This window comes from Bombina bombina, chromosome 8 (genome assembly GCF_027579735.1).
Source record: "Bombina bombina isolate aBomBom1 chromosome 8, aBomBom1.pri, whole genome shotgun sequence".
NCBI lineage: Eukaryota > Metazoa > Chordata > Amphibia > Anura > Bombinatoridae > Bombina > Bombina bombina.
The window spans coordinates 223,516,123-223,530,205 of NC_069506.1; the positions used below are offsets into that span (position 1 = coordinate 223,516,123).

Here is a 14,083-nt window from a genome sequence, read left to right on the forward strand (position 1 = left end):
GAGAGAAGCGCTCAACCTGGAAACGAACAATAGCATAATAGCTTGTTCTATGGCTAGTTACCACCCAAGAAGCAGCCTCTTTTTGCTCAACATGTGCCTTTCACAGAGAAAAACTTTCCTGAAGCATATCAGTCTGATCCTGACTTCACAGTGCTGTCCAGCCCCGAAATACCAGGCAATTCTTCTCTGAACAAGAGAAACAGCAAAACCCCAGACGTACGTTTCGGCCTATTGTGGGCCTCGTCAGTGAGGTTCAGCCATATCCCTCTAGGCACACTGAGCAACGGGTCCACGTCTGGATTCCCGCATCACACTTAGGGAGACTTCCCAAAATGTCATAATTTGCATAAATAAAAAGAGAGAAGCGCTCAACCTGGAAACGAACAATAGCATAATAGCTTGTTCTATGGCTAGTTACCACCCAAGAAGCAGCCTCTTTTTGCTCAACATGTGCCTTTCACAGAGAAAAACTTTCCTGAAGCATATCAGTCTGATCCTGACTTCACAGTGCAGTCCAGCCCCGAAATACCAGGCAATTCTTCTCTGAACAAGAGAAACAGCAAAACCCCAGACGTACGTTTCGGCCTATTGTGGGCCTCGTCAGTGAGGTGCAGCCATATCCCTCTAGGCACACTGAGCAACGGGTCCACGTCTGGATTCCCGCATCACACTTAGGGAGACTTCCCAAAATGTCATAATTTGCATAAATAAAAAGAGAGAAGCACTCAACCTGGAAACGAACAATAGCATAATAGCTTGTTCTATGGCTAGTTACCACCCAAGAAGCAGCCTCTTTTTGCTCAACATGTGCCTTTCACAGAGAAAAACTTTCCTGAAGCATATCAGTCTGATCCTGACTTCACAGTGCAGTCCAGCCCCGAAATACCAGGCAATTCTTCTCTGAACAAGAGAAACAGCAAAACCCCAGACGTACGTTTCGGCCTATTGTGGGCCTCGTCAGTGAGGTACAGCCATATCCCTCTAGGCACACTGAGCAACGGGTCCACGTCTGGATTCCCGCATCACACTTAGGGAGACTTCCCAAAATGTCATAATTTGCATAAATAAAAAGAGAGAAGCGCTCAACCTGGAAACGAACAATAGCATAATAGCTTGTTCTATGGCTAGTTACCACCCAAGAAGCAGCCTCTTTTTGCTCAACATGTGCCTTTCACAGAGAAAAACTTCCCTGAAGCATATCAGTCTGATCCTGACTTCACAGTGCAGTCCAGCCCCGAAATACCAGGCAATTCTTCTCTGAACAAGAGAAAAACAAAAACCCCAGACGTACGTTTCGGCCTATTGTGGGCCTCGTCAGTGAGGTGCAGCCATATCCCTCTAGGCACACTGAGCAACGGGTCCACGTCTGGATTCCCGCATCACACTTAGGGAGACTTCCCAAAATGTCATAATTTGCATAAATAAAAAGAGAGAAGCGCTCAACCTGGAAACGAACAATAGCATAATAGCTTGTTCTATGGCTAGTTACCACCCAAGAAGCAGCCTCTTTTTGCTCAACATGTGCCTTTCACAGAGAAAAACTTTCCTGAAGCATATCAGTCTGATCCTGACTTCACAGTGCAGTCCAGCCCCGAAATACCAGGCAATTCTTCTCTGAACAAGAGAAACAGCAAAACCCCAGACGTACGTTTCGGCCTATTGTGGGCCTCGTCAGTGAGGTGCAGCCATATCCCTCTAGGCACACTGAGCAACGGGTGCACGTCTGGATTCCCGCATCACACTTAGGGAGACTTCCCAAAATGTCATAATTTGCATAAATAAAAAGAGAGAAGCGCTCAACCTGGAAACGAACAATAGCATAATAGCTTGTTCTATGGCTAGTTACCACCCAAGAAGCAGCCTCTTTTTGCTCAACATGTGCCTTTCACAGAGAAAAACTTTCCTGAAGCATATCAGTCTGATCCTGACTTCACAGTGCTGTCCAGCCCCGAAATACCAGGCAATTCTTCTCTGAACAAGAGAAACAGCAAAACCCCAGACGTACGTTTCGGCCTATTGTGGGCCTCGTCAGTGAGGTGCAGCCATATCCCTCTAGGCACACTGAGCAACGGGTCCACGTCTGGATTCCCGCATCACACTTAGGGAGACTTCCCAAAATGTCATAATTTGCATAAATAAAAAGAGAGAAGCGCTCAACCTGGAAACGAACAATAGCATAATAGCTTGTTCTATGGCTAGTTACCACCCAAGAAGCAGCCTCTTTTTGCTCAACATGTGCCTTTCACAGAGAAAAACTTTCCTGAAGCATATCAGTCTGATCCTGACTTCACAGTGCAGTCCAGCCCCGAAATACCAGGCAATTCTTCTCTGAACAAGAGAAACAGCAAAACCCCAGACGTACGTTTCGGCCTATTGTGGGCCTCGTCAATGAGCCTAGAGGGATTGTGACCCGTTGCTCAGTGTGCCTAGAGGGATATGGCTGCACCCCACTGACGAGGCCCACAATAGGCCGAAACGTACGTCTGGGGTTTTGCTGTTTCTCTCGTTCAGAGAAGGATTGCCTGGTATTTCGGGGCTGGACTGTACTGTGAAGTCAGGATCAGACTGATATGCTTCAGGAAAGTTTTTCTCTGTGAAAGGCACATGTTGAGCAAAAAGAGGCTGCTTCTTGGGTGGTAACTAGCCATAGAACAAGCTATTATGCTATTGTTCGTTCCCAGGTTGAGCGCTTCTCTCTTTTTATTTATGCAAATTATGACATTTTGGGAAGTCTCCCTAAGTGTGATGCGGGAATCCAGACGTGGACCCGTTGCTCAGTGTGCCTAGAGGGATATGGCTGCACCTCACTGACGAGGCCCACAATAGGCCGAAACGTACGTCTGGGGTTTTGCTGTTTCTCTCGTTCAGAGAAGGATTGCCTGGTATTTCGGGGCTGGACTGTACTGTGAAGTCAGGATCAGACTGATATGCTTCAGGAAAGTTTTTCTCTGTGAAAGGCACATGTTGAGCAAAAAGAGGCTGCTTCTTGGGTGGTAACTAGCCATAGAACAAGCTATTATGCTATTGTTCGTTCCCAGGTTGAGCGCTTCTCTCTTTTTATTTATGCAAATTATGACATTTTGGGAAGTCTCCCTAAGTGTGATGCGGGAATCCAGACGTGGACCCGTTGCTCAGTGTGCCTAGAGGGATATGGCTGCACCTCACTGACGAGGCCCACAATAGGCCGAAACGTACGTCTGGGGTTTTGCTGTTTCTCTCGTTCAGAGAAGGATTGCCTGGTATTTCGGGGCTGGACTGTACTGTGAAGTCAGGATCAGACTGATATGCTTCAGGAAAGTTTTTCTCTGTGAAAGGCACATGTTGAGCAAAAAGAGGCTGCTTCTTGGGTGGTAACTAGCCATAGAACAAGCTATTATGCTATTGTTCGTTCCCAGGTTGAGCGCTTCTCTCTTTTTATTTATGCAAATTATGACATTTTGGGAAGTCTCCCTAAGTGTGATGCGGGAATCCAGACGTGGACCTGTTGCTCAGTGTGCCTAGAGGGATATGGCTGCACCTCACTGACGAGGCCCACAATAGGCTTAAACGTACGTCTGGGGTTTTGCTGTTTCTCTCGTTCAGAGAAGGATTGCCTGGTATTTCGGGGCTGGACTGTACTGTGAAGTCAGGATCAGACTGATATGCTTCAGGAAAGTTTTTCTCTGTGAAAGGCACATGTTGAGCAAAAAGAGGCTGCTTCTTGGGTGGTAACTAGCCATAGAACAAGCTATTATGCTATTGTTCGTTCCCAGGTTGAGCGCTTCTCTCTTTTTATTTATGCAAATTATGACATTTTGGGAAGTCTCCCTAAGTGTGATGCGGGAATCCAGACGTGGACCCGTTGCTCAGTGTGCCTAGAGGGATATGGCTGCACCTCACTGACGAGGCCCACAATAGGCCGAAACGTACGTCTGGGGTTTTGCTGTTTCTCTCGTTCAGAGAAGGATTGCCTGGTATTTCGGGGCTGGACTGTACTGTGAAGTCAGGATCAGACTGATATGCTTCAGGAAAGTTTTTCTCTGTGAAAGGCACATGTTGAGCAAAAAGAGGCTGCTTCTTGGGTGGTAACTAGCCATAGAACAAGCTATTATGCTATTGTTCGTTCCCAGGTTGAGCGCTTCTCTCTTTTTATTTATGCAAAGTTTAGATATATACCATCTTCTCTATATGTTGTCAATTAGCAGGCACACACTTACCCATACTATCTACTATCAACATTAACACACAAGGTAGTGCAAGAGCTAAAATCAGTATAAGGTATATCATAGAATTAGTCTTCTACCGGGTTGAAAAAAAGGTTTTAGATCCAGCTAATAGTCTTCATGCAGGTTTTATTATATTGGAGGGTAAATTGAGATTAGCGGCTCAATCTGCGCTCCATTCTTCGAGCAGGGTGTGGAGGTAAAGTCTGGTATGTTAGGGACAGTTAGCCAATTACTCTTTGGCTTGTAGTAGGAGCGGGAGGAATACTGGAAGAGGGAGAGCCCTTAAGGTGAGAGTCAAGCCGTGCAGTGGCCCTAGGGCAATCTCTCCATTCTGCCTGTAGGGTGAGTAGCGACATGATCTTAGTTGCAGCTGGGCCTAGGGCTATCTCGCTGTCACAAGTATTTCGGGGTACGCATGGATCTCCCTATAGAGTATAGGTGGAACGCTGCAATTCAAGCCTCGATGTCACTAAATTACCTCCGCTGCGATCAGAAAAAGCTTATCGACAGCTGTGATCATTTAAGTATATTATCAAACTATAGATTATTTTATGAGGCCCATTTATCAAGCTCCAAAAGGGCCCGTGGTCTTCAGACTCGCCAGTAAAGCAAGTTATGGAGCAGCAGTCTAAAGACCGCTGCTCCATAACCCTGTCCATCTGCTCTGAGCAGGAGGAGAGGAATCGCCACAATTCAACCCGATTGAGTACGATCGGGTTGATTGACACCTCCCTGCTGGCGGCCCATTGGCTGCGAGTCTGCAGGGGACAGCTCTTGTGAACTGCTGGTGCAATGCTGAATATGGAGAGCGTATTGCTCTCCACATTCAGCGAGGTCTTGCAGACCTGATCTGCATTGTCGGATCAGGTCCACAAGACCTTTGATATATAGGCCCCTATGTGTCTTTATCCAATACAAGTGTAAGAAAAGCACATTTTTGGTATATATTGTTTTTACAGTTCTGGTGACTTAAAGGGACATAATACTCATATGCTAAATCACTTGAAACTGATGCAGTATAACTGTAAAAAGCTGACAGGAAAATATCACCTGAGTATCTCTATCTAAAAAAGGAAGATATTTTACCTCACAATTTCCTCAGCTCAGCAGACTAAGTTCTGTGTAAAAAGTTATACTCAGCTGCTCCCAGCTGCAGGTAAAAAAATGAAGAAATGAACAGCAGCCAATCAGCATCAGCAGTGCTGAGGTCATGAACTCTTACTGTGATCTCATGAGATTTGACTTAACTCTCACGAGATTTCATAGTAAGCTTCCTTTACCTGATTGGTGAAATAATATGAGAGTGCACGATGCTAGTCCCTTCAGATGTCCCAGGACAAACACACTAAAATGCTGCTTAGAAATCCTTTACAATGGGAGGTGGCTACTGAGGAACATTTGAGGTAAAATATCTTTCTTTTTTACATAGAGATGTTCAGGTGATATTTTCTACTCAGCTTTTTACAGCTATGCTGCATCACTTTCAAGTGTTTAAACATTTGGGTATTATGGCCCTTTAACTAATTTGAATGACATTGTTTCTAATGGATTGGAACAACAAAGAAAATGAAGCCCAAAATCCCCTGAGTTGATATTAAAGTTTTCACACATTAAACTCTAATGTAGTGTAATGGGAATCTTTGAACTTGATGTTTAAAGCTGAAGAGATCCTGGTTAAGAAGGTAAAGTCTTATTTAAATGGTCCCTACAGGTGGCATCAGAAAGAGGGCAGCTGTTAATTAATTTTTTTAATTAGGGGAGGATTTAATACAAACTCATCATTAACAAAATATATGAAATAATGTTATTTTCTATGAAGCACATTTGTTACAGTGCATTAGTACACAGCAGTATCCAGTGCTATTGCCATGGCTGGAATGCTAATATTCTGGCAGCATCAACATAAATTGAAGAGCTATCCCTGCCCATAACATGCATAACATGTCTGTTCTACACACTCCTTTAGACAGGTGGTGAGTGGTGACATAGTTAGGGCTATAGCTAGGTTTAGTATTAGGATTAGGTTTATTGTTAGGTTAGATTCAAATTAATGGAGGCGGGATTGGATTGTAATCCCTTCCAAAATGGGCAGACTTCTCTGGCATCCAGTGGGTTTACCAAAGTATTCATGATATCTCATGATATTTATGCACAAGAAATAATGCAGTGATCTCATTGGTGACATCATGGTTCCTGGTGATATCAAACAACTATGGCTTTGGCAATTAACAGCAGTTGACAAATACAGTTGTTAGTACCAAACTTAATTGAACTCAGTTTATGAAAACTGGAAAGATTAAAGGATTAATTAGCCCTAAAAGATCTGCAATACTAAGGTTTTGTACAAGTTCAAATACTTTCATACATATAAATACTATAAAAAGAGATGTAATCCTAGTGCTAGTTTATTATGAGTCTTGTGTTTTATCTGTTTACCACACATTAATGCTATCCATAGTTACATATTTTTGTAGCACTATATGCTTTTGTATGCCTCCCCAATATGATTGTATTATATGTCTCACTGTAACTTAAAACACTTAAAGGGACATGAAACCCACATTTTTTTCTTTCATTATTCGATAGGGATGGGCAAATGTTTTGAACATTCGAAAAATAAAACAAATTTTAACACATTTGTTCATTCCGAATTTCAAATGTTTGTACAACATTCTAACATTCATGTAATGTAATAGTATTTCTAATGCTTTCTTTAAATTTAATATTCAATTTGAATTTTCTAATTCAGTTCAAATTATGCAATATTCAAATTAGAAAAATTTGAATTTATATATTTGTAATAGTATTGTTTATGCTCTCTTTAAATTCAAATTTAAATTCAAATTGATATGTTTGTATCTATTATGTATCAATTTACTAAATTCCCTACCACATGAACTATTGAACTTCTGAATAGTATTTAGTAAATTGAATGTTACATTTGAAATTTCGAAAGTGGACATTCAAACTAATTATAAACATTCAAATTCAAAAGTGGCATTCGAAAACTGTAAATAGCATTCGATTATATAATTTTTAACAATATTTGTTCTTATCAACTTTGATTATGTAAATCTAATTTCTACTATAACATTTGTTCTAACATAAGAATTAGAATATAAACACATTTTCCCGTCCCTATTATTCAGATATTGAATGCAATTTTAACCCCTATACTCAATCTGACGTAAATCTACATCATGGGATGCAAGTCGCAGCGTGCCGCATAACGTAGATCTATGCCAGACTTGTTTACAGCCCTTACAGTTTTGCTTGTCAAGTAATAACTGGGACTTGTTGTTTCTGGCCTGTGGATAAATTAATCAATCGTTACAAACAGTGACACAGTCTGTGTTACTGTCTCTAACGATCATTGGTTGGTGACAGTGGGAGGTGTGAGAAGGTAGGCGGATGGGTGGACCAGTCCGAGAGGGGGGAAGGAGGAGTGGGTCACTACTATACGGAATTTTTTTTAGAAGGGAGAAGGATGGGGCGGTAGACTATAGAAAAAAATATAGGTTGGAGGGGATAGTGGGTCCCTACACTACAGAAATAAATGTACCTTAGAGGGGGAAGAGGGCAGACAAGAGGGTAATCCCTACACTACAGTAAATATTACCATTAACAGCTGATTAACCCCTATACTAGAAGTGTGGTGTGCAACTGGAATTAGTGGCCTTTTAATTACCAAAAGCCAATGGCAAAGCCATGCATGTCTGCTATTTCTGAAAAAAGGGGATCACAGAGAAGCCTTTATAACCATTTGTCATATGATTGCGGTAGTTGTGTGTAAAAAAATTCAGTGAGAAATCTAAAGTTTGCAAAAAAGTTAACATTTTTTTTTATGTTCTTATTTAGTGGCCGAATAGTGGCATCAAATATACGAATATGGACCTAGATCTATACTTTGGGTTGTCTACACATTTTTGTGGATTGTGGTAATATACTTATCTATCTATCTATCTATCTATCTATCTATCTATCTATCTATCTATATCTATCTACGGAAGGCTCTCTTTATGCCAAATATATATATATGTGTACTGTACATATATATATATATTATATATATATATATATATATATATATATATATATATATATATATATATATATAGTTCTCATAGGTAAATTTAAAAAAAGAAAACAAATGCTCTGTTTCTGTTTAAATAAGTTTTTCTCTAAAATTCACGGTTGTGAAGGGGTTAAAAAATTATAATTTACTTCTATTATCAAATTTGTTTCATCCTCTTGGAATCCTTTGTTAAAAGAGCAGCAATGCACTACTGGAAACTCTGGTGAGCCAATGACAAGAGGCATATACTATATGTCCAGCCACCAAACAGCAGCTAGATCCCAGAAGAGCGTTGCTGCTCCTGAGTCTACCTAGATATGTTTTTCAACAAAGGATACCAAATGAACAAAGTAAATTCAATAATATAAATATATTGAAAAATTGTTTAAAATTGCATGATCTATTTGAATCTTGAATGTGTCATTTTGACTTTCCGTCCCTTTAAACAATTTTTTTTTTTATGAGGGATTACAGTACCAAATGGAGAACAATCCATCCTAATGTACATTTACACTATTTTCTAGGTTGTGCTTACCAGTTCTTTGTCCTGCCAGTCTGTTCATAAGGTAAGATTTCCCAGTTCGATACTTTCCTACAATTGCTGTAACGACCACAGGCTGAACAATTTTTGACAGAATCTTCATACTCTCCTGATTAATCACTAGCTCTTGTCCATCCCTGTTTTCTATCAGACACACAGGATGTGACATTGCCATTTTGCTATGTATTTTCTGAAAAGAAACAAAACATATGTTATTGAGAAACCTTACATTAGCATTAAATGTAAAAATAACAAACATTTTAAACCACAGACCTGCAACTGAAAAATGGGAATATAATAAGGCTAGTTTTTACTCACAATGAGATAACTGATTGCCTAGGCGAGACAAATTTACAAAAGAATAAAGAAATTGAATGTTGAAAAAAAAAAATTGTTCTCAATAAGAGTATCAAAGTAGCACTTAAAAGTAATGTTTATCAAACGGCATGCTGTGCATTAAATGAGACTTCATTAAAAAAACTAAATTCAAAATTAAACTGATATGATTTAGATATAGCATGCATTTGTAAGAGACTTTTAATTTACTTCTGTTATCTTTAGAGTTAAAGGAACAGTGCACTGTAAATTTGTCTAGCCTTTAATTTGTTTCCAATTATGGGCCAGATTACAAGTGGAGTGCTAAATATAGCTTCCGTGAAAATTATATTTGCTCTCCACTGAGTAATACCAGTGCACACTAATGCATGTTTTCATAAGCTCCAATAAGAGCCTCATTCTCATCCCGTGAGGCACAGCATCAGAACTAGTGCAGCGAAGGGGGTAAAGTCGCGTAGCGATGGCAGCAAATTGTAAATATATATGTATATGACTATATATATGTATGTGTTAATATGTGCATATACACATATTAACACATAAATATATATGTACATAAGCGTATACATATATATTTACTGGGAACACACAGTTCCCATAGCCCTCAATGTAAAGGCACTTTTCAGTGCTGTTTTTGTTTTCTAACACCTCACACCGACCCCAAAAACTAACTAGTGCATTTATTTTATTAAACAAATAAAAATACTACAGTTTTTATTTTTGTGTAAAATACACACCACAGTATATTGGGGGTATTTGAGGCATATTTATAAAATTAACCAGAGTTCTGATTTCTAGTTAATTTTATACGCTCTAATTGCTACTGCAAGCTCGTAATAGCAATAACCAGCCACTTGCAATGGCTGGTTACTTATCGCATGCCTGCAAACAGGCAAATTTGCCCATTTGCGGGCGCGCAATAAATTAGCGCTCCACTTGCAATCTAGCCCTATATATTTTACCTGCTGCAGTGTATTAACATGTTTACAAATAGCTCATTTACCTTCATTTTGGCTAGCAAAATAGCTGCTTTTGCATGTGGTATCCCAACTTATACTGAAAATGTTAAAACTTAAAGGGACATAATACTCATATGCTAAATCACTTGAAACTGATGCAGCATAGCTGTAAAAAGCTGACAGGAAAATATCACCTGAACATCTCTATGTAAAAAAGGAAGATATTTTACCTCACAATCTCCTCAGCTCAGCAGAGTAAATTCTGTGTTAAAAGTTATACTTCACCTGCTCCCAGCTGCAGGTAAAAAAAAAATAAAAAAAAAATGAAGAAATGAACAGCAGCCAATCAGCATCAGCAGTGCTGAGGTCATGAACTCTTTTACTGTGATCTCATGAGATTTGACTTAACTCTCATGAGATTTCATAATAAACTTCCCTAATCTGAATAGGGAAATAACATGAGAGTGCACGAGGCTCATCCTTTCAGCTGTCCCAGGACAGACATACTAATATGCTGCTTAGAAGTCCTTTACAATGGGATGTGGCTACCGAGGAACTTTTGAGGTAAAATATCTTTCTTTTTTACATAGAGATGTTCATGTGATATTTTCTAGTCAGCTTTTTACAGCTATACTGCATCACTTTCAAGTGTTTAAACATTTGGGTATTATGGCCCTTTAAGTATTGTCTATAAAAAGGCTATGTAAACATAGCCAGAAGAAGAAATTACACTCCTAATGGTAGGTAAGAGAAATACGTGGTAAAATGTTAATTTTCAATTGTTCTCTCCAAAGGCCCAATGATCAAAAACTCACCGATATGGGGCTAGATTATGGGGCTGATTTATCAATGCTTCAACTGATAATACACTGGAATCTCACATCAAATTAGAAGCAAAGTTGATCTGCCGTAGTTAACAAAGCTTCAAGATCGTCAAATGATGAAATGTGTGACGTAATATACGGTCCCGTGATATCAATCCGACGCAGATCAATGCCTGTGTTATTCCGACGCAGCGTACCTATCGTTGAAACCGCCACCCTTGAAGCCGCGAATGCCATAGAAATCAATGGGAGTCTGAAAAGGTTATGTTTGATGCTGCAAGACAATGAAGCATATTAGATAATAAAAGTAAATTAGGGAAATGTTACCCTACTTATGGATTATGTTACATCTGTGTCTCTCATTACAAAGCAAGGGGACAATATTATTGCTCCAAATTTGGTGCACTAGTAGATATAAGGATAAAAATGAAATAAATACATTACTACTTATGGATTATGTTACATCTTTGTCTTTCATTACGAAGCAAGGGGACAATATTATTGCTTGAAATTTGGTGCGGAGTATTGCTCCAAATTTGGTGCACTAGTAGATATAGGGATAAAAATGAAATAAATACATTACATAATATAGCCACCTTCCTATATTTGGATAAATTTATTTGCACCATGTTTAACACATGTAATACAAGTCCCACTCTCTACTTCGCACCAAATTTGATGCAACACTTTTTGCACCAAATTTGACACAATACTCAAACTCCTAAACAACCCACAAACTGATAACATTTTCCACAACTTCTTACTGGTAAATGCATAATCACCTGATTAATGAAATCAGCCAATCTGATTTAAATATACATTTTCTACTATCACTAACAAATCAAATTGCTCTGTACTTGAGTCATTAATCAATCACTCATCAGAACTTGTAAGTGCCATTTGTTACATTGTGTATTATACTTTGAACGTATGTATATGTGAAATTAGTATTAAAGATAAACATTCATGATGACGTTAGGCCACACAGTATAATATTTCTGACAATGATTTTTGATTCAATATAGTCTTAAACTGATAGCTCAAAGGGATAGTCTACCTAACATTAAACTGTCATGAATCAGATACAGCAGAAATTAAAATCACCTCTTTACTGTCATGCTATTTTCAGTGTTTTTCTTCCTTCTCTTGAATTTCATTTTCATTAAGAAATGTCATCTTAAATGACAGCCCATTTTTTAACAGCTGTGTAGAGGTGGTGTTTTAAACTAGACTGCAATCAGGAAGGGTTACACAGGTGCAGAGAGAAAACTGACCCAGCTCTTAAAATATCCATTGATTGCAAATAAATACATTTGATACCCTGATTACATGTTATATTCACATTTATACATGTTCGCTCTAGCTAAATCGAATTTAATGCATGTTGGGTTAGTGCGACAAGCTCGCATAAAGGGTAGGGGAGGAAAAAAGTTGCATAAAACACAACATAAATACATGTAAGAGTACAGTTACACTCATCTAAACACTGCCTGAAAAAATAATAAAAAAGTTTTAAAAAGTTATAAGAACTCAGATAGATGGTATAAGGTGCTTAAAAATAAAAGGAATGCAATGGGCTTTAACATATATGTGCAGACAAGGACTTCTAAATCTGTGTATGTATGCATAAACGCAGGTGGTGTTAGCACATGTCTATGGGTTTTAATTGGGGGGTTTTTCAGTTTGTACGCTCCATTGAAGTCTATAGGAGAATGCACAATTTAGCTTTTTACTTTCAAATTCTAATAAGCCTCTGTCTAGCAAAGTTAGCAAGCCCATGGTTAATTTCTTTTAGACCTTATATTGTAATGTGGGGGTCATCTACAACTCTGCATGGTAATAAAAGAATTTCTTATTGTTTCAGAAATGATATGAGGGACCTCGCCATACCGAGAAGACGTCTTTGATCATCTCACCAGAGCAGAGAGGTTTAGAACATAGGACCCTAAGTATTAAGCTTTGGTATACAGACAGAAATAAGATAAATACGCATCTGTGTGTGTACAGAAAGTGATAAAATAAGGATAAAAATCTAATTTTCCTGTAAGTTTAACCCATATTAATGGGTTGTGATGTTAATAAAAAAATACAGCTATTTCATCTACAAAAATAAATGTAAATGAGCAATTTCCCATATATTCTATGCTGCACTGCTGGTATAACTAGCCATTAGAAACAAATTAAAAGGAAACCAATTTTACAGTGTAGTGTCCCTTTAAACACCGTTATGTGCTACCAATAGTTTTATGTGCCTTTAATTTTAGCTGAGCTGTAAAAAACTTACAGCAATCCCATATTTATAGAAAACTCTGATCCTTCAAAGTCCATGTGGTTAAATAAAAAAACCTATAAGAGATCTTAGAAGAGTGCACTAACCCCAGGGATTGTTATGTTAATATATAGGCTAATACTGTATATCATTCTGTTATTGAAAAAGTATAATACTTTAATAATATATTGCTGGAAGTTTGTTACAGCTAAGAGAGTTTCTGTTACATTGGATTCTGTGTACATCGTTTATAGTTGTAAAGGTGCATAGTGAGAAACACTCTCTTGTGGCTAAATTTTATATTATGATTCAACTGACAGATGTGAAAAGAAAGTATTATTTATTTTAGTGATACACTGGGGCCGATTTATCAAGGGCCAAATGGCCCCTGATGCCCCTGTTTCCTCGCAAGACCGCTGCTCCTTAACTGGTCCGCCGTGTCTGAGGCTGCGGTCTGCAATCCGTACGATTGTGTACGATTGGGTTGTTTGACACCCCCTGCTAACGGTGGATTGGCTGCGAATCTGCAGGGGGCAGCATTGCAGAAGCAGTTCACTAGAACTGCTTGTGCAATGCTAAATGCCGACAGCATTCAGCGATGTCTGGCAGACATAATAAACTACAGCGTATCATGTCCGCCAGACTTTGGCCCCCATATCTTGAGAACTACAGATGTTAGGAGCAAGAAATGTGGCATGTAAACTGACTTTATAATGAAGATTTTAAATTATAATTTTTACTTTTCTATCATCTTCAGTTTTTGAGACCTAGGTATCCTCACATATCACTCCTCCTTTTCACCCCCCCCCCCATAAGTGGATTTTTTGGAAATGGTAAAACATGTATTTTTTATTTTTAAAGGAGAATGTAAATA

The 14,083-nt window shown here is 38.8% G+C and overlaps 1 protein-coding gene across 2 annotated transcripts in view; it reads right to left on the reverse strand.

Moving 5' to 3' along the window:
• LOC128638943 (guanylate-binding protein 1) overlaps positions 1-14,083 on the reverse strand; it is a 163,832-nt gene that overhangs the window by 147,463 nt on the left and 2,286 nt on the right. Inside the window, exons 3-4 of one of the 2 annotated variants that reach the window (XM_053691073.1) lie at positions 10,932-11,214; positions 8,816-9,011 (exon numbers count right to left, since the gene is read on the reverse strand). In XM_053691073.1, coding sequence (XP_053547048.1) covers positions 8,816-8,996 — 181 coding nt within the window. In that variant the 5' untranslated portion in view covers positions 8,997-9,011; positions 10,932-11,214. The remainder of the gene's footprint in view (positions 1-8,815; positions 9,012-10,931; positions 11,215-14,083) is intronic. The other variant, XM_053691072.1, reaches the window with a different exon arrangement.